Here is a 20,814-nt window from a genome sequence, read left to right on the forward strand (position 1 = left end):
GTCTGCAGAGGCGAGCATGTAGAAAAACATTCAGAGACAGGGGAAAAGTGGTGTAACAAACCCAGATCTGTTACACCACCTCTGTGTGCAGTCTGCACTTTCTGAGTTCGAATAGAAATCTGCTATCGGGTTAAGAAGCCCTGGCAGTTGAGTTGGCCTTAGCAATGCCAGCCTGGGGAGCACCTATGTAGAAATTGCCTGCATTTTTCTGTTGTAGAAACGCCCTGCATTTGCTGTAGAAAATGGCATTTAAATTACTGCAAAAATGGCATGTATTTGCTGTAAAAAAATGTTTTGTATTTGCTGTAGACAAAGCCATTTATGTGCTGTAAAATACCCTTAATGTGCTGTAGCAAATTTTGTGCATTTGCTATAGGAAATGACCTGAATGCATTTACTGTAGAAAATGACATGCAATGCCAGAAAGCACTTTTTACCATACCAGGTTTATATGGTATCAGGCTCATGATTGTCTTTGAGACTGCATTTGAGGATACTTTAAAAGTTCTTGAAATTTTTCCAGATTGACTGACCTTCATTCCTGTAGTTCTTGTCATAATAAGGATTAGAACATTACTCAAATTGACTCATTAAGAGGGCAGGAATCAATTAATTAACTCTCGACGAGTTCAGCACACCTCATAAAGCTGACTGAGAAAATCCAGCCAAGATGTGCAAAGCTCTAAGCAAGAGGTGGTATTTCGAATAAAATAAATCTAAAATATATTCTGGTTTGTTTAACACTTATTTTGCTTATTATATTATTCCATATATTTTATATATTGTCCATATATTTCCATATATATTTATAGTTTGAATGACTTAAGTAATATCCAATGCACTTTAAAATAATTAAAAAAGAAAAACTCACAGAATTTAGGGTTTTAATGTGTGTAAACTTCTGAGTGGTACTGTAGGTAGGTGGTAGGAAGGAAGGAAGGAAGGAAGGAAGACAGACAGACAGACAGATCACCATGTGACATTTAAAAAGCATGTTTAAAAGCAAGTTCACTAATACATTTGTATTGTCTCTCAAAAAGCCTTTATTTTAAAGAAATGGTTGACTGTATGTTCAAACAAATGACAAAAAAATCACTCCTGTTAATAGCACTCATTCCTGTTACTAAAGCTAAAGTTTATAGTTACAGAGCGGGGACAAGTAACAAATGCTATTTTTTGGGTTCTGAGTAGTTTTTATTATTTTCTTTTAATTACATATTATAATTTTGCAATTAGGACAATGTACAAGACACTATGTTTCATAACAAAATGTATTTTAAAGTTATTTTGTGTGCACATTTACACATGTAATTTCCTGGGGACAGAAATGGCACCTATTCCGTGCACTTTGATCACGAATCCATAAATGCAAGAAGAACGCTAGCTTGCATTATGAGCCGCAGGAAGGACGTGGCTACAAAATAAAAGTCCTTCATTTTTTGTTTTTTGAATGAATGGGATAAATTACGGTTAAAATATTACAATAAATCAGAAAAAACACATTGTTTATTATACGTAATATGGAATTGATCTTAATAAAAAAAACGAAAGCATGTGAATGTGTAGATTTATTTAACAGCTATTTATTTATTTTATGAAACACTCACGTTAGCTGGCTACAGTGCTTGTGTGTGTGTGTGAGAGAGTAAAAGAGTGTGTAAGCTTGTGTGAGTGTGTGTCTCCATTAGCTAGATCGCCATGGCGTTTACATTCGCAGCCTTCTGCTACATGCTGGCCTTGCTTCTCACAGCGGCTCTCATATTTTTCGCGATATGGCACGTAAGTAAAGAACCGCCGGAGAGCCCGGTTAACCCGGAGCGCTTACCCAGAGAGAGAGGGAGCCGGCCGGGCGGAGTGGTCCGTTTCCCGGCCCGGTCTGTTCTCACTCTTCGGTGCTCTGGAGGCGTCGGGCGAAGATCTGTAGCAGCTCTGCTGCCTGTAGACACCCGACATTTTCACACCGGTGTTTTCATTTAATCTCTTCTGAATTTAACCTACATTCAGTATTTATGCGACAGTTTGTAGCCGGTCAGCCCGACTCCGAGTTACACTGAGCGGGGGCATTAGCTTAGCTTTAGCAGTAGCTTAGCTTAGCTTAAAACGCTGTGGGTGCCTGGCTAACCGCAGTGACCATATTTTATCAGATTTTTTCTGTAGTGGCACACATTACATGTATATTTCGCACTCTGTGTTTTTAAACGTGAGCTCCAACCAGGACGAAGCCCCGGGCCGCACCCTTCCTTCCTCAGCGAGAAACGGGGTTATGAAAGCCCGGGGAGTATTCGGCTCAGCCCCTGGCTTCACTGGGGGCCGCCTGCTCCACATAATGCTCATTACTTAACCAGCTAACGTTAGCTACACCAGACTTTCTAGGATATTTATCTATTTTACTGTTTATCTTTATTGCTTTATTTTACTCCTATGAGCGAATAGTCTGCCTTAGTATCTACAATTGAGGCTGACGTCAACACACACTTCACAGTAACGTTACACACACACATACTCCAGTTAACTAGCTAAGCTAGCGGTACTGTATTGGGTACTGGTTGTTCTTATTTAGGGCTGGACGATATGTAGTTATATTTCTTAATTTTGGTCGATACAATATAATTTAGATATCGATAAGAACAGCATAAAAGCTACTGCCCGTGGTGAAAAGTCACGCACTGACAGAGCTTTACAATATGGTGAAATAAATTGTGACATTTAATGACATTATCATACACAATACTTATGGCAAAATAAAATTAAAATGAAATATATATGTATAACAAAACTTATTGCAAATTTTTGACAGAATCTTAAATATTCTCTCATGCACATTTTTGTTTTATTCTTATACTACGGGAAAAAAAACATTTCAAATAAAAATATTGTGATTTTAGAGCATGTATTTGTACAAAATGAGAAATGGCTGAAATCACAAAAAATGCAGAGAAATAATGCAGAGAAAACAAGTTCATATTCATAAAGTTTTATGAGTTCAGAAATCAATATTTGGTGGAAAAGCCCATTTTTTATCACAGTTTTCATGCATCTTGGAATGTTCTTCTTCACCAGTCTTACACACTGCTTTTGGATAACTTTATGCCACTCTTGGTGCAAAACATTAAAACAGTTCAGCTTGGTTTGATGGCTTCTGATCATCCATGTATATTCTAAAGATGGAAAGATCAGTTGGCTGTGTATCAGCATCAACAAACTGGGAGAAGACAAAGGCGAACTCTTGGCACTAATTAGAGCACAACATAGTCTAAATCGATATAAACAATATTGTCCTATTGTTTATTGTATTGTATAATTGTATATTGTATTTTACAATTTTCCATCAGGCTGAATTGAGCTGTCCTGCTTTATTAAACACAATTTAATACTCAGTATTCACAATTTGATTAATATGGCTAGAGAAAAGGTTGTGTTTGATATGGGAAATCAAGAACAATGTTAATCATATCAGACACATCTGTATACACACTTGTTGTACACACATCTAAGTAAAAAAATAGGTTGAAAACCCTTGTTTTCTTTGACATATTTTAACCCTATCAACATTTTCTTTCATTTTGAACCATACAGAAAAATTGAGGCAATTTATTTAAACAAATAGTGCAGACGATGTGTCAATCAGGGGTGTTCAATCTTGTCTGCAATCTGGTGTGGCTGCAAATTTTCATTCTAAACAACCAGCACCACACCTGATTCCACTTGTTCAATTAGCTGGTCAGTCTTTAAACAATTGATGACCTGTGAAAACCTGCAGTCGCACCAGCCCTTCATGCAAAAGATTGTACACCCCTAATATTGTGCTTTATTTACAGTCTTTGAGTTGTTTTTCTGCTTCCTTACCATGTGAACCTGTGACTGAAGTCACACGCTGTACAAGTGAATTAGCTCTACACAGGGAAAAGACACTCCAGTGTTCTGTGTTGGGTGGGGGGGGATCTAATCTTAAAGCAACAGTTCAGTGAAACAGCATAGGTTTTTTACTTGCAAATTGGTAGATGTGGTCAATCATGTAATATGTATTTTCCTTAGCTTTTTAATCTAACACTGCAGGTATAAGAATAATGTTGCTAACAAACACTAAAAGTCATTAGTCATGTTGTCATTAGGAGTGGGAGTCACAGGGCGTCTCACAGTATGATGTTATCACGATACATTGCCCATGATAACGATATCACGAATCATATCATGATTCTGCGATACTCAATATATCACAAGACAATTCCTTACTATACTTCACAGCGTCTGTGTTACTAAAGACAATAACATATTCTTAAATAAGCAAATACCAGGAATTATGGATTAATGGGTTTCAGTTTCACATAAATTAACAACCAATATTCTTCACTTCACAGGTTTACACTATTTATTTCATTAGCATCACTATGTGGAGTAAAGAAGCAGTAACTTTAGTCATTCAAATTGAGGGCGAGTCTCTTGTACCATGGGTTCATATTGCAATACTGAATATATACTGTCCCACCGCTAGTATTCTTACAGGCTTGTTGGCATGGTTAATGCAGGCTGCTGCTTACAGTGTTAGTTACCTCGGCTCATTAGAGCAAGTCTGTGCCCCCGTATATTACTGTAATGGTTTTAATTAATACTGAACTTTAAAATTATGATTAAGCAATGAGGAACACAATCAATTTATTACTGATGCCCCTTTTTATCATACGTGCTACAAAATGATCATTTTGAAAAAAATGTAATTGTTGAATGTAACATTGTCCTGTTTTCCTTGCAGATAATCGCATTTGATGAGCTGAAGACCGACTACAAGAATCCTATAGACCAGTGCAACACATTAAACCCGGTGAGTTTGGGCGAGCCTGCATGTACAGTGCATGCCGTTCGGCTCTCTCTCTGACTGTGTTTCTCCTCTCCTGATGCGCACTGGTCAGCCTCCGCACTGTACTGCTGATCTAAATATCGCTAATCTTCAGCGACTGTCCGCTTTTCAAAACTAACACTTTTTTTTGTTTTTTTGTTTTGCGTTTTGTTTGTTTTTTATTTATTTACTTATTTTCCTTTTGTCCAATCGGCACAAAGACAGTTGAGAGGGTGAAAAAGATAAAGAGAGTCAGGCTTGCTCTAAAGGTTGGTACCAGTCACCAGTCCAGCTCAGTGTGTGTATGCACGAGGATAGAGTGTTTGCAAACGTCTTTTCAGTTAACTAATTCAGTTCTGGTCACCCTGAACTCCGCCAGAAGCTCAGCAGCTGTAGTCCTGTCTTTGTTCTGTAGTGCGCTGTAGCTCAGTGATTGCTCAGGAGACATGCTTTGAATTAAATTTCTGTGAGCCTCAACCCTCCACAGTATTTTTCTGCTTATTCATTATATTTAACACTAAAACACACTGTTGGTGGTGATTTTTATTACTGTAACTCTATCTACTTCCCCTCTGCAACCTGGAAGTGGGATTCTTTCATGTCACATAAGTGGCCAACTACGTGAAGCAATGTTCTTTAGTAATTGCCTACTCTGCTTCCAGTTCAATAAAAATCATCAGACATAACAACAATAGAAACATTAGAGAAACAAAAAAAATAGCATGACTTAAAATAATCATAATACACACACAATTTTGACAGCCTGTACAACAGAACAGTCTAGGAGCCACTCTGTAATGGACTATCCATCAAAATTTGCCACACCTGCTTCAAAAGTTCTTCTTCCAGTTTTGTTTGAGAATTTTCAAACATTTTGTATTTTATGGTTTATAGTATCATTTTCAAAGTGAGTCCAGTCTGAAATAGGACGTGCTACTGTGCACATTTATCATAAAGTACAGGTGCTGGTCAACGAATTAGAATAATTTGAAATAGTGCAATCATGAAATTCTTTGAATGCATTTTTTGTGCAGAAAGCAAATCAGGTGTTCACCGCACCTGTCCTACTCGTTAGACTAATCACAGAACTCCTTACCTGGAAAAAAATTGCTCAGCTGAGCTTTCCAAAAGGCCCATTTAGGCCATTTAACTGTGACACTGTTGTTTTATTGAATTAGAATAATGGAGAAACCGTTTCATTGAATTAGAATAATTTTTATTATAATTACAATCATCACTTTCTCAGTATTTTGTGGCTGCCCCCTTGGCTTGTATGACTGCCTGAAGTCTCCGCGGCATCGATTTGACCAGCTTGTCACAAGTTTCCGCACTCACAGCTTCCCAGGCAGTGGCGATGTTCTGCTTCAGTTGGTCCAGCGTAGTAGGCTTTCTGTCGCGAATTTTCCGCTTGACGATGGACCAAAGGTTTTCAATGACATTGAGGTCAGGCGAGTTGGCCGGCCATGCCAAAACTTCAAGCTGTTTTTTAGTGAACCAATCTTTGGTCGACTTTGCCGCATGAGCCGGTGCAAGATCCTGTTGAAATATGAAGTCTTCTTCACCGAACTGTTCCTCAACAGTTGGAATCAGGAACGTTTCCAGAACATCTTGATATACGGCAGCATTGACAGTCTTCTTGAGGAAGCAGAGTTTCCCTACACCTCGAGCGGACATGCATCCCCAGACCATAACGCTCTGGGGAAACTTGACGGATCTTTTCACGCACTCGTGGTTGTAGGTTTCGCCACCACGACGCCAGACACGAGGACCTTGGTCACCGAAGGAGATGCAGAAGCGTGATTTGTCACTGAAGACCACTTTCTGCCAGTCTTCAGCAGTCCACTCGCCATGTTCTTTGGCCCACTTCAGCCGTTTCTCCATTTGTTTCTTGTTCAGCATCGGTTTTACTGCTGGTAACGCGAGATTTGAAGCCGAGTTCGCGCAGACGACGGTAAGTGGTTGATCTGGAGACGTCAGTGCCGGTCTGCTTGTTCCACAAGTCGGTGAGCTCGGAAGTGGACTTGAACTGGTTGCTGACTGCGATCTTTCTCAGCTGCTTGTTGTCGCGAGCAGAGGTTTTTCGGACGCCGGAACAGTTGGTGCGCTTGCTGCAGTTTTTCTTGAGAGCTTTGCAGACGGAAGACTGGCTGATGCCGAGCTGCTCAGCAATTTTAGTTTGGATCAAGCCTTGTTGGCGAAGGGCTTGAATTTGAGCCACTATTCCGGTTGAGAGGTCGCGCTGCTTACCCATGATTGATTTTACAACTTAGAAATTCTACTCAACCCTGACTTTATACTGCACAGTGAACACTCTTCACGGAAAACAAAAATTCGAGCATTTATTCTAATTCAATGAAACGGTTTCTCCATTATTCTAATTCAATAAAACAACAGTGTCACAGTTAAATGGCCTAAATGGGCCTTTTGGAAAGCTCAGCTGAGCAATTTTTTTTCCAGGTAACGAGTTCTGTGATTAGTCTAACGAGTAGGACAGGTGCGGTGAACACCTGATTTGCTTTCTGCACAAAAAATGCATTCAAAGAATTTCATGATTGCACTATTTCAAATTATTCTAATTCGTTGACCAGCACCTGTAGCTAGTTATTCGAACCCAACATTTCAACTAGGGCTGAATTTTAATCCAATTAATTTAATTTAATCAAATTAGTTTTGTTTCAAAATGGTATAATGGAGATTGTACATCTTGACATATAGTAGCTTCCAATAGAAGTAGATATACATTTTTGTCTGTCAGAAATCTGTAAAGAACTTTTTATATATTTTAAAATACAAGGAGATTATGTTTGCACCATGTTTAATATAAAAGCTACATATATGGTTTAAGTGGTCTGCTAATGAAAAAACTAAACTTTTTAAAAATTAAAAATAAAGTAGTAAAATAATACATAATATTTTAAATCACCCATCCAAGCGCGCACATGTCTGCTCTTGCAGTTTTTTTTATGGGGAAACACTTATTTTTGAGGCTGTTAAGGAAGACATTAGCATAAAAGCTTTCTAAGCACCCCCTTAAAAAGAGTCATTTCTCTAAATATAAATATTCTGATAATGGCTTTTCCTTAATGTTATAACATTTTATAAGATCTGCCTGCTCAATCTAATGAACTATAATACACTTTAAGAACCTGTATACCTATTAAGGTGCTGTATAATATGTTGTAACATTCATATATATGATCTATCTGCTCATTCTAACAGATTATAATACAGTGCAGAATGCATTAAGGGGTGCTCTATAATGCACTGTAATATTAATGTAAGAGATGTGTGTAGAGTATTTAACTAAAGGCATTGATGCTCACAGATCTGATTAGCTTATATAACAGTCAAACACTTACATTAGTATTAATCTTTTAGTGAAGTGTTTAAAGTAAGAGTGTTTAGAGTGGTTTACAGCAGGTGTGTGCGTGTGTGTACAGGTTTGTTTGTTTTGTGGTTTTACACATTAAAACAGATGTTAACTGAAAAGACTTGCAAATGCTCGCAGCTTGCATGATCTCTCTTCCAGCCTTCCCTTTGTTTTTGCATTCAGCTTCAGGGACTAACACCGTCTGCAGCCTGCGCTCACGATCAGCTCAGAGACGACCACAGTGATCTGTACCAGGAGTCATTAAACAATAGATTATGTCCTCCCACTTCAGTGTTGTTGATAAACCTAGGCATGTGTGATGTTGGAAGTTTATATCCCTGGAGCTATGAGGCTAATGTATCTGACAAATAATGGAAGATTATAACCCCATTAGCATGGCGCTAACTGTGTGCCTTTAATAGTGTAGCTGTTCTATTCTGGCTTCTGAGTTTTCCTCTTCACAGTGTTTTTTATAATGGCTGGCTGGTTTAGTGGGAAACAGTGAGAAAGAAATATCAATGTTGCTGGGGATTATGGGAAATGTAGTTTGGTGTAGTCTATTCAGGATTAGATTTCATTGTGGGATTACAGCGGGATGTGTTGATTAATAGAGTTAATCTGGAGTTGAACTGGGGGATTATAATCCGGGATTGGATCAGAGCTGCTCTCATTTACTGGGTAGAGTTTAAGAACGTGCAGAGATCCTGCAGCTGTGGAGGTAGATAAGCACATATTCTGCAGCAGAGCAGAGAGGTGTGTGTATGTGTGTGTTAAAGTCCAGCGTCTTACTCAGGGACAGTTAGACCTTACGCTGCAGAGCGGAAGAGAACAAATGAGGAAACAAAGAGAGAAGAAAAGGTTAGAATGAGAGAAGAAGAGAAAAAAGAAAGAAGAAAAGGGTGAAAGGTTAAGAATGAAATAGAAAGGATGGGATGGGGAAGAGAGAAGCAGAGTGAGAAAGGAAGGGAGGAAGGATAGATGAAAGGATGTACGAACAGGTGAGAAGAAGGAAGTAGGGGTGGGTGATTTTTTTCAATTTTTCATTTTTTCAATTAACTTCTGGAATTTTCTACTACAACAAAAATATTAAAGTTTTATTTAGTATAAACAACAGTTTTATAGTAGAAACAGGAAGGAAATATGATGAAACAAGGGTGGAGAAGTGAAAGAGAGGGTGCACTGAGGGATGGAGATAGAAATAGAAAAAGGGTGGAAGAGAGATAATGAATAAGAAAGTATGGGAGGAAGGAGGGCTAGAAAAGTGACAGAATGGATGAGTAAGGGACCAAGGGAGAGAAAAATAGGACCCTATGATTTGTGTGATGCAGAGAACACAGAAAGAATCACAGAACTGAGGAAGAAAAGCAGAATTCAGACATAAGCATAAAAATGCAGAATTGGAGAATTAGAAAATCCGAACAAAAATCGTGTTTGTTTTCCTCTCAATCTAAGATGTTATAAAACCAGACTTTCATTGGTTCAGTAAATAATTTTGTTCAGTTTATCTTTTTGTTTGTTTTTGTTTTTTTTAAAGTTAAACCCACAAACTCTGCACTGATCACACGTAGTGTCGTCCTTCATCAAACCCTTATTTCTATGCATTATTTTTATTATTATGGCTCTCTGTGTGTGTTACAGGGTTGGGGAATAGCACAGCAGTTTAGAATACAGACACACACACAGACACACACACACCCACACCTTAGAGATGTAAATCTCTGACCTCAATAATCCAAATGGTTCACCTTAACCGCAGTGAGCTCTGTCCACACTGTCCGATTGGTCGAAAAAGGCTCCACCCATCACATAACAGCACATTTATATTATTTGGCGAAGAAAATTGCTAATATGAAAAATATTATAAAAAATTTGTAAACTGCTGTTGTGGTAGTGTTTAACGGTTAGTAAACACACAGCTGGGATTAATTGCTGCAACCATGGCCGACATCTTGTTTACCAATGTACAGAACTCATACATTGGTGTAATAGTGAATAGTGTTTCAAAATAACAACTAATAACAACAAAAAGCAAGTGAATTGCTTGTGTCGAAACACAGATTTACATCCCTAACACACACACATGCATTCACACAATATTATTTATATATAATACATTATATATACATATAATACATTACCTCATGTTGCCTACCCCACCTCCTCTCTAGTTTTTTTTTTATCCCGCTCAGTCGCATGGCCTCCTTGTGGTTTTCCCATCTGGCTGTTCCACCCTGACTCTGCAGGGATTTGTTTTGACCCCTTACACACCCTTACCAGCATGTACCCCCCACCCCCACCTGCTTTGACTGTATGCACTCTGTTGGTGGGGGGAGTTGGAGTAAACGCTAAAAAAAATCTCTGATTTAATTTAAAAGTAAGATTTCAACCAAAAAAAACTCATCCTAGCTGTATTTGATGTGTGTTTGGTGTCTAAAACTGGCTTCTTTGGTTTAGCACGAGGCTAATGTAGCAAACAGCTAAAAGAAGCCCACTGAATCAGGGGAACGTTGTACAGTGTTAGAAACCACATAAACTGCTCCAGTGGAGCTGACTGGTGACCTCCACACAGTTTGACTAGATCAGTTTGACAGATTTTATTCCCTGGTACCTCAGGCACACCGTTAGCACTGTGCTAATTCCACTGTTACAAGATGATGGCTGTGACTGGAATTAATTCCTGTATATGTTCAAGACTGTTTTCTTGAATTAAGTGGGTGAATCGTTAAGTGGAATTAGGGCCTTATTTTAAGGGCGCTGTTAACTCCCATAATGCATCAGAATTTATAACAAATATTGCAGCATGCTACATGAGCAAAATGTGTCGCAAAATGCATTGAGAAAGTCTTGCTACTAAGCAATGCACACGTTTCCAAATGATGCTGCTGGCAAGCCACCAGGGTTGCCAAATTTTTACATTGGCGTCCAGAATTTTTTTTTTTTTTTCAAATAAGCCAAAGTGCAAAGAATAATGCCCAAAAAACAAAACATTCAACATCTTAACAATATTGCAGAATTTATTCTAACATGGCCTTAAAATTAAATGCTGGACATTTAATTAATTTTATCTGCATCTGTCAACTATATATGTGTTTAATGCATTTTTATGATGGGACACATGACCCTATGCTATCAGAAATGTAAGTAAATAAAAATAAACTTAGCAGCAATGATAATAATGAATAAACAATAACTGACAGTCAGTGTTGTATTCAAGACAGAGAATGGGACATGCCAAGTCCGAGTCAAGACCAAGACGTTAGTAGTAAACCAAGACCAGATAAAAATTTCATCATATAAAAATAAATATTTGTTAAAATGGCAATTTTTTGAATGTTCATTTTAATTTATTTTATGCAATATATATTTATACATAATATAGCATGTAATTATTTTTTGATAGTTTTGACATTATATGATTATATGATGTCACTACATCTTTTAAAAATGATTAGAAATTACCACATAAATATAAACCAAATAATACGTACATTCCATACAGTTCTATTAATAAACATGAAAATATAACATACCAGTCTGCCCTAAATAAAAATAGGTTGGGCGGTGAGCATTGTGTCCCCAAAGCTGAACTGAAACCTACATCTACACACTGCTGGAGAGGAAAATTATAATGAGACCAATAAAAAGCTGTAATACTTGACCTAAGGATTTAGATTTACACATAGATTAGCTAATGCTAACATTTTCCCAGCAAATCTAACCTCAGCAGCTGCTCTCTTTTTTTTCCCTTAAAAAAGGTGGACTGTTAATAAAAGTTCACAGGAGGGATGAGACACACAAACTCTTATGTACAGTAGAGAGGTATTTTGCTTTCATTTTAAGCATTTTTTAGCAGATAAAAGATAAACCTGTCACACTGTTATCAAACATTCCTCCCACAGCTACATTCCTTATTATCTGATCTGATTTAAATAGCTAAAAGCAGGAAGCTACTCAAATCTTAGTATAATTTTATTTTTTAGGTCATCTGCTCACGCCTGGAAATAAAATCCCATAATTTTACCTTACTCTCTCACCTGAACCTGCAATTTTTTTACGAAAACAATAAAACGATTCATATATCTATGGCTGATTGGCTGACCACACACATACGACATATTAGGAGCATCTTCAATTATTCTGTTACATTAATTATCTGATACAGACAGAACTAGTCTAGCACTCTGGCTTTTCTTATGAGGGAGTAAGTAGCCATTTCAGTCACAGCCAACATGCGTTATTGCAGAAATAGAATTAGTTCAGTGATAACTTTAGTATGTCACAAACCTAGAAAGCCTAAATAGTCTATGTTTAGTTAAAGAACACACAGTTAGTGCTGTTCTCAAAACTATATGTTGAATGGTTATTTGCATTAATTGCTAGCTGTATTAGCCTTTTAGCTCCAGTGCAAAAACTAAAGAAGCACAGGTTACATTTGAGGGCTAGGAGAGTGGGTTAAAAATATGAAAATGTATTTTCATTGCTTTTACATCAGCGGTGTGAAGAGGAAGATAGGGGAGAAATGCTTTCTCCACATGCTGTTTAACTGATTAATTAATTAAAATCAAGAATTAAACATGAGCGATTGGATATAATAGATACAGATGTGCTTGTTAAACTGTAAAAAAAAAAAAAAAATTGAGGCTCAGGCCCAGGTTAAGCCTAAGAATGGAGTAAATCAATCTCCTGTAGATTCACCAATACTGCAGTTTGGAACAGGACTGCAGTTTAGTTTAGTTCAGGCTCTCAGTTTGAAGATGTTCTCAGTATTGAGATTTCATTGTAAATACACAGCAAGTACATTTAATACTCTTCAATAAACAAGCTGAGATCACAGACTTCCTGTTATTATTAACAGGTGTTGATCGTCAGTATTGAAGGTGTGTTCTGTGAATGTTGCAGTTGGTGTTGCCGGAGTATCTGATCCACGTGTTTTTCTGTGTGATGTTCCTCTGCGCCGCTGAATGGCTGACGCTCGGACTCAACATGCCCCTGCTGGCCTACCACGTCTGGAGGTAAACATCTATTCTGTTTTTTTTTTTTTTGTTTTTTTTTACATTTTTTAATATTTTCTATTTTAGAATTTGAATTTTAGAAACTCTAAACTTACCCATGGGAAAGTGTTTTCATTAATTCCTAACTTTGAGTTGGTAATGTGTAAAAAAAAAAACAACAAAAAAAAATCAGACATAAACTTGCTACTAATACTTTACAATTACTGTACTAGATAAAATTGCCCCTTGAATTTAGCTTATACATTGCTCTTTGTTTTGTTGGCAAGAGAAGTAGTTAGAGTGGAGTCAGCTTAAATGAGCCATTGTATACAGTGAGCACAACATAGCAAATTTCACTGGCCCATTTAAACTGATCATCTTACAACCTAACCTCCTAATTCTCATAGTTCCAAAATAATTCTACTCATACAAGTAATTGTTTAGTAGAATTAGATCCACATCAATTTATAATGTCATTAAGTATATCATTAAGTGTTATATTTAGCTTTTTTAATGGTCTTATAAATAATTTACTCAAAAGTTACTCATTTTATTTTAGCTGACTCCACCATTAATAAAAAAAATGCTGTTTCTGACCAAAACCAATTGAACAGAAATAACACACTTATTTATGAGCTCTAAAGTTGTGATTAATGAGCTTCTGAGGTAGACTTGAAGGCAGCATTAAAGCATATTTGTAAAGCAATAGGGGTGGGAATCGATTACTATCTCACGATTCGATTCGATTCGGATTTTGGGGGCCACGATTCGATTCAAAATCGATTTTTGATTCAAAACGATTTGAATTATAAATATTTCTGCTTCTGGCTTATGAATCGTATTGAAAAAAAACCCTCCATAATATACACTGGTCCTGGAGCAAGTAATGTGTTACAAAAACAATAAAATGTGCAGGAATGTGGGTCCTCAGTGACAGAGGAATCACTGGGATATCACAATGACGTTAATGAACAATAAATAAATAATAAATAACACTGCTTTATTACCAGGCTACTAGCGGTGGTGTGTAGGTGACGCTGCTGGGCTGATGTGATGATAGCAGTGGAGCGCTAAAGTTCAGGAGCAGCTGCTGATTAACTAGTTAATTTAAGGTCGTTGTATTTCTTCAGAAAGGGGGCAGGAGGTGGAGAAATTAATTCATATTGTCCATTCCTTAATTCCTCTGTGATGAGGAGCTGAAATTAGCTCTGATTAGCTTATTGTTATTTTTCCGTTCCGCCTTAAATGCTGCAGCCCGCTGCCACCTGTAGCGTTATTTAAGGTGGAACTGGAAAGTTAGCTAGTTAGCTAGCTAACAGTTACTGAAACTAACTACTAGCGATCTTTTTTATGCTTGTTATGAAGCATTCTGCCATAAAACATTGAAACTACACGTTAATCTAAGGTAATATAGTGCTTGTTCTGCCATCTTACCGGTGATTCTCAAACACCTACGCTCTGTGTGTGTCTGGAAGATCTCCAAAGGGACAAGCGCTATCCCCAGGGTTGCCAGGTCCAACAAAAATACCCAGCCCAAAATCAGTCTAAAACCCGCCCCTCAGAATCGATTTTGGGACATTTTAAATCGATTCTGAATCGTAGTAAATGAGAATCAAGATTCTTATGTGAATCGATTTTTTGGCACACCTCTATAAAGCAATGTTAAATGTATGGTAACCAAAAGAACTGCAGCTGCACCTCATTACGACTGCAACAATCAATATAATTGACAATATCTATTATAAACTCCCAGTGTAAGTGTTGACAAATCGCTGTAAGTGCATCTCACCACACACTGCGTTGCAGACAGAAACACGATGGGGGAGAGGCTGCTCACGCACTTAGTTTACACAGATACATTTTTATTAAGCTTTTCAGCTGAAAGGTCAAATTATACTTTTGTGTCAAACCTATGCTGTAGCCTATTCAAACCCTGACATGCACCTCCCTAGAGGCAGCTGTGATTGGTCCGAGAAGCCTCTGGTTCCCGTCCACACGCTTTTGCAGAGCGTCTCGGGCACATGAATTCACAAGTATAAATACAAGCAGCTGCGCAGGGCACTTGTGCATGCTTCCCCTGTAGACTACCAGCCTTAACTTTCCTCTCTCACTGCAGGAAACAGAGCTACAAGCTACCGATCATTTCCTATGGGAGAACACAATTTGCAGCTGTGGCAACAAGAGGCTAAAAATCGAGTTATTCAAATTAACTACGTCTATAAATCAACGTTGACAAACTAATTTTTTGGCCCAGTCATAGAGACTGAGGTCCTCAGCTTCTGCTCTGTAAACATTTGATTCCAACAGTTCTTCATTCATAACGCCAGCAGTGCACTGTTCTGAACATGATGAAGAGGTTTCTAGTCGCTGTTTGTTTCTTTCTTGTTTTATATGAAGCATCTTTGCACAATACAGGGACAGTTCGTAGAAAAATTAAGTGTGGATTAAAGCAGCTGATGGCTTGATGGGTAGCTTTCTAGGTTAGCCACCATGGTCACCAGCCAGGCGAATACAAGCAGCCACAAGCACACCCACAAGTGAGAAACTTAAGGCAATGCAAGTGATTTGTCGCCTGTCAGTGTGAACGCAGGGTTTGTTTTATATGCTATGGGAACTAGTTACACTGTGTTAAGGCAGAGACTGGACAACTGGGTAGTATTTACAGGTATGCAGACTTGCATTGGGACTGGGGATGGTCATGAGGTCATGTATTCATTCAGAGTTGTTCTACAGTTTATACACCTCAAACATTCTCTGGATTAGGGTTGGGCAGTCTTTTTAAACCATTATACAATCTCAGAATATTAATGTGGTATACGGTATTACAGGGGCAGGAAGTAGGGTAAGCTGCACAATTAGCGCAGATGGTCCTGCATTTACGAGTCTGACTGACTGAAATCCCATTTATAAGCCTTTACACAAGAATGTCTTAGATCGAATGAGGGCTGTTGGATGAACAGAAAGCTGAAAAAAGTTTTTAATTAAAAAAAAAAAAAAAGGTATTTTTTTTTTCCTTGGGCTAGCTTGAGTACAGATCCACCTTATATCTGAGAGCTCCCAGTCAACTGAACGGTCTTAGGGGTGTTGTAAATGGTCTAAGGCACATTTCAAACTGGCTCATCAGGGTTTACCTGTTTTCAGAGTGTGACATCACCAGTCGCTGAGCTCCCACAGCACCCCCACCCTCTGACCGTCTAAGATCACCTGAATGAATGAGCAGTTTTCTAACTGCTGGTCACAGAACAGACGTTTGATACATTGTAACTTTAAAATTTGGTCTTCATTTGAAGATGCTGTCATAATTTTGAAATACTTTGGTATACAGTATTTTCATTTTACTGCACAGCCTTGCTTTTGGTGTGGAAATGTTTTTTTTTGCCTGAACAAATAGTTTGAAGACGTTTTTAAATAGGGTTCTGTGTAGCACCAGTAAGATTTGTTTTTACTATTTACAAGTAAGGGTGGGTGATATGGAGCTAAAATAATATTGTGACATTTTAAAAATATTTTTTATAAAGCTTTTATTTTATTGCAGTAGTACAGTTGGACAGTGACACAATCTTTATGATTTGGGCTCTGGATGCTACCACACAGGTTGATGTCAGTTTCTTATGTCCAAAGAACACCGTTTCAGAACTGGGCTGGCTTCTTTAGGTGTTTTTTTGGTAAAGTCTAATCTGGCTTTTCTATTAATGATTAGCACCTTGTGAACCTTCTGCATTCGCTCTTGTGAAATCTTCTCTTTATGATAGACTGAGACTCTGATACACCTCCTTTCTGGAAAGCTTTAATCACTTGATTAGAAGTTGTGAAGGGTTTGATTTCACCATGGAAAGGATTCTGTAATCACCCTCTACTGTTGTCTTATGTGGAGGTCTAGGGCTTTTTGAGTTCCTGAGCTCACCACTGCAATATTTTTTAACAGAATGTACCAAACTGTTGATTTGGCCACTACTTTGACCACATGTTCTGGGTTTACAGCAACAGCTTTCAAATGCAAATACCACACGTGGAATCAGCTCCAGACCTTTTACCTGCTTAACTGATAATGGATTAATGAGGAAATAGCTCATGCAGCCTATAAAATTGCTTTTGAGGTAATTTGTCCAGTTACTTGTGATCATCTAATATGGTGAGGCTTTGTTAAAAAATTATTTTAATTCCTAAACGCTTTATAGGATATTTTTATTCAGCCCCTTGCCCCTTATACTGCAAACAAACAAAATAAATACAATAAATAATAGACTGCTTTCTGACAGAAAATCACTATTATAATATGGACGTGTTTAATTCTAACATTAAAATATATTGTCTACAATACCATATGGCACACCCCTATAAACTTGTGTTAAAAAACTTTGTTGTGTCTGTGTGTGCAGGTACATGAGTCGTCCGGTGATGAGTGGTCCTGGCCTGTATGATCCCACCACCATAATGAACGCTGATATTCTGGCATACTGTCAGAAGGAAGGCTGGTGTAAACTCGCCTTTTACCTGCTCTCCTTCTTTTACTATCTCTATGGGTAAGTACTTCTCATACTAGTGGTGGGAATCACAGGGCATCACGATATGTTGCCAATTATAACAATGATATCACGATACTGTGATTCTGAGACACTTAATGAATTATGTCAGTTCTTTAAAATACTTCACAGCATCTGCATTACTAAAGAGACTAAAATAATCCTAAATTGATTTATTATATGGATTTATTGGTCTCAGTTTTGGAGAAATTAATCAGTAACTGTAGTAAGCCAAATTGGGGGCGAGTCTTGGGGAGTTTAGAGCAGCTATTTTTCAGTATTTTTTTTTTGATATTTGTTGCCACTTATCAATAATTTATTGCAAGTGAAGGCAATATGTTATATGTTGCTATATATTAATGATTTTTCTCACCTTAGGCAAATACTAGTGCCTCAGATAAGTTATATTCTCCTGCTGCTGTTCTTGCATTACATAAACAGTTTCTGTAAAATTAAAAAATAGAGTAATTAGAATTGTCAATGTGTTAAATATTGGCTATTGTTCCTATATAGTACTTATTCTTTTAAAAATTAGACATTTGTTTATAGTACTACGAGTAGTACCTCACTTCTAATAATTGTGATAATGCTCATTTGTGTTTAATGGTAATATTTGAACTAATTACTGTTTACATGTTTAGAACGTATTGCATTGGCAATATTACTTATATACAATATTACTTGAATATTACAATATTATTTGAATTCCTTGAAGTTGCACTTTCACTTTGAAACTACTTTTAAACTTTTAATAGTTAAATCTTTAATATTTTAAAAGTATTTTAATATTGTACTTTTAAGTTTTTTTTATTGGTTTTATTATTGCCAGTTACACAGTTTTGACACTTGTTTTTGTTCATTCAGAATGATCTACGTGTTGGTCAGCTCTTAAACTGGACGCTGTTGGTTTGGAGAGACGTACAGGCTGGATCGCGAGTTGCACCGGAAGAGCTGAATCGGGACTGAATTTGGCAACCTCTCCCAGTGCAGGGCGGTTCTGTTCCAAATGGACATCCTGCTCCTACACCCTCAACACCCATGGGGGGCCAAACTGGACACAAGTGGCCATTACTGCCCCCAAATACATATATACAGACGCATTCATATATATACATATACACACATACACACAGTGCGACATGAACTATTACAACACTAGTTCAAACCAACTCTCCACTTCTTATTCAGTTTTTATTTCTTTTGGTTGCGATTTGATATTTCTAACTAAAATAAAGGTTTTCGTGTTTTTTCTTTTTCTTTTCTTTTGTTTACTAAACATTTTGTTTTCATGCTGTTCGATTGTCTGTTTAGCTCTGAATCACTTGTTTCATCAGGCGTTGGCTGTTCTGGTTTGTTTTTTTATGTTGTGTGCCAACACGTTTGCATTACTTATCAGTTGGTAGAGTGCTTGGTCCCCTTGATGTTGCCATTTATTGCTGGCGCTTCTATCATTTCAGGACAGACAAGATTTTCGCTAGCGATCAGTTTGCAGTGATCTCTGCTTTTAAAAATGGTTCAATGGTTTAAAATGTATCATTCTGCATTTAAAGAGTTGCTGTGATTGTTATTCTTTTCGTGTTTTCTTCTTGGCTTTTATTTTCACGTGAATGCTGAATGCCAGAGTTCTTAATGAGCCCTGGTTTGGTGCGAGTGTGTAATAATTCACTACCTCCAAGTGGAGCAGCAGGGTTTATAAACATTCATTTTTAGAGCGACAGTTTGGTGATAAAGTCAAAGTAATTCCATCCTGTAATAATCACAGATATCATCCATCAGACGAGACCGGTTTGTTTCTTAGTTTTAGACTGAAGCTGCGATTCTGATAAGTCGTGGAAGCTTATACTCCACCAGTTAGCATGTCTTGTGTATTTAATTTTTTCAAACTAGAAAACATGAAACAGGAAATGGAGCACAGATGCTCTGATATTGTGATATATTGTACTTTTTTTTTTACTGAAACATAGGCTCTCTAAACTTCTTAAGATTTGCCCCCAATCTGACTTACTAAAGTTACTGCTTCATTAGTCCACATGGCGCTAATCATATGAATACAGTAAACCTGCAGTGAAGAATATTGGATGTAAAATTCTACCAATGGTATTTACTTATTTTATCCTCTTCAGTAACACAGATGTCTTAAAGTATCGTAGAGAATTGTCTTGTGATATATCAAGTACCACAGAATCAAAATCACAGGGCAGCAAATTGTGATAATACTGAGATGCCTTGTGATTTCCACCCCTTTTATAGATTATGTAACACCACCACCACACAGTTTGAGAGATTGCGTAGGTATGTAGACTGATTAATGGTGTATTATAAGCTTCAGCCTTGTGGCTCCAGTGCAAAACTAAAGAAGGTCGGCTGATTTATTACACTATTACTACAGATCTAGGAGAAGTTTGTGTGTTTATTGTGCTCTTCTTAGTAAAGTTTCTGAGGCTTTAATTTTGCTTTTTAAAGTTTAGACCATCTCACCAAACCCAGACCACAATCAAACCGCTGCTTAGTTTAACAAACTAGTGACACTTCAGACCAGATGAAGCATTTAGCGAACAGTTCATATCGTCACTGTCCATAAAAATCCATAATGCTGATATGGGACTTAGTAATATGCAGAAATCTGTCAAAAGCATGGTGTACCAATTTTGATAGTTACTTACACAAGATAGCTAACTAACTAGCTAGTAATAAACAACTCCTTTTATTAATTTTGTATTTAAATAACAAAACACTGAAATAATGGGAATCTGTAAATATCCATTAATTAGCTGATATCTCCACTGTATATTTTTGCCGGCTTCTGCTTTTTACTGGCTTACTTCCTGATTTTGATATGAATATTAAAAGCCAACACCTGTGGTGTACATCAGAGTGACAGAGCTGGGTGATATGCTTAAAATATTATATCACGATATTTAAAGGCATTTACATAATGTAAAGTATTTATTGCAATATTTTGACAAAATCAGCAGTGCTAGATTCTAAAAAACTGATATTCAAATAGTCTCTCATGCATGGTGCACATCATGCTATTAATAGGGCTGGACCCGAATATTCGGGTATTCGGATATTCGTTCGTTGAGTAGGTATTCG

The 20,814-nt window shown here is 37.3% G+C and overlaps 1 protein-coding gene across 2 annotated transcripts; it reads left to right on the forward strand.

Moving 5' to 3' along the window:
* The first annotated feature begins 1,607 nt into the window (after nt 1-1,607).
* On the forward strand, nt 1,608-19,279 carry cnih1 (cornichon family AMPA receptor auxiliary protein 1). Of its 2 annotated transcripts, XM_007247592.4 has the most exons (5): nt 1,621-1,779; nt 4,751-4,819; nt 13,104-13,216; nt 17,575-17,718; nt 18,583-19,279. In XM_007247592.4, exons 1-5 carry the CDS (start codon nt 1,699-1,701, stop codon nt 18,608-18,610), a joined length of 435 nt encoding a protein of 144 aa, XP_007247654.1. In that variant the 5' UTR covers nt 1,621-1,698; the 3' UTR covers nt 18,611-19,279. The 2 variants fall into 2 exon arrangements, with proteins under 2 accessions (XP_022540739.2, XP_007247654.1); XM_022685018.2 differs by lacking the exons at nt 13,104-13,216; nt 17,575-17,718; nt 18,583-19,279 and adding an exon at nt 5,056-5,350 and having other exon boundaries at nt 1,608-1,779.
* The last annotated feature ends 1,535 nt before the right edge of the window (nt 19,280-20,814 follow it).

Source organism: Astyanax mexicanus, chromosome 7, assembly GCF_023375975.1.
Source record: "Astyanax mexicanus isolate ESR-SI-001 chromosome 7, AstMex3_surface, whole genome shotgun sequence".
NCBI lineage: Eukaryota > Metazoa > Chordata > Actinopteri > Characiformes > Acestrorhamphidae > Astyanax > Astyanax mexicanus.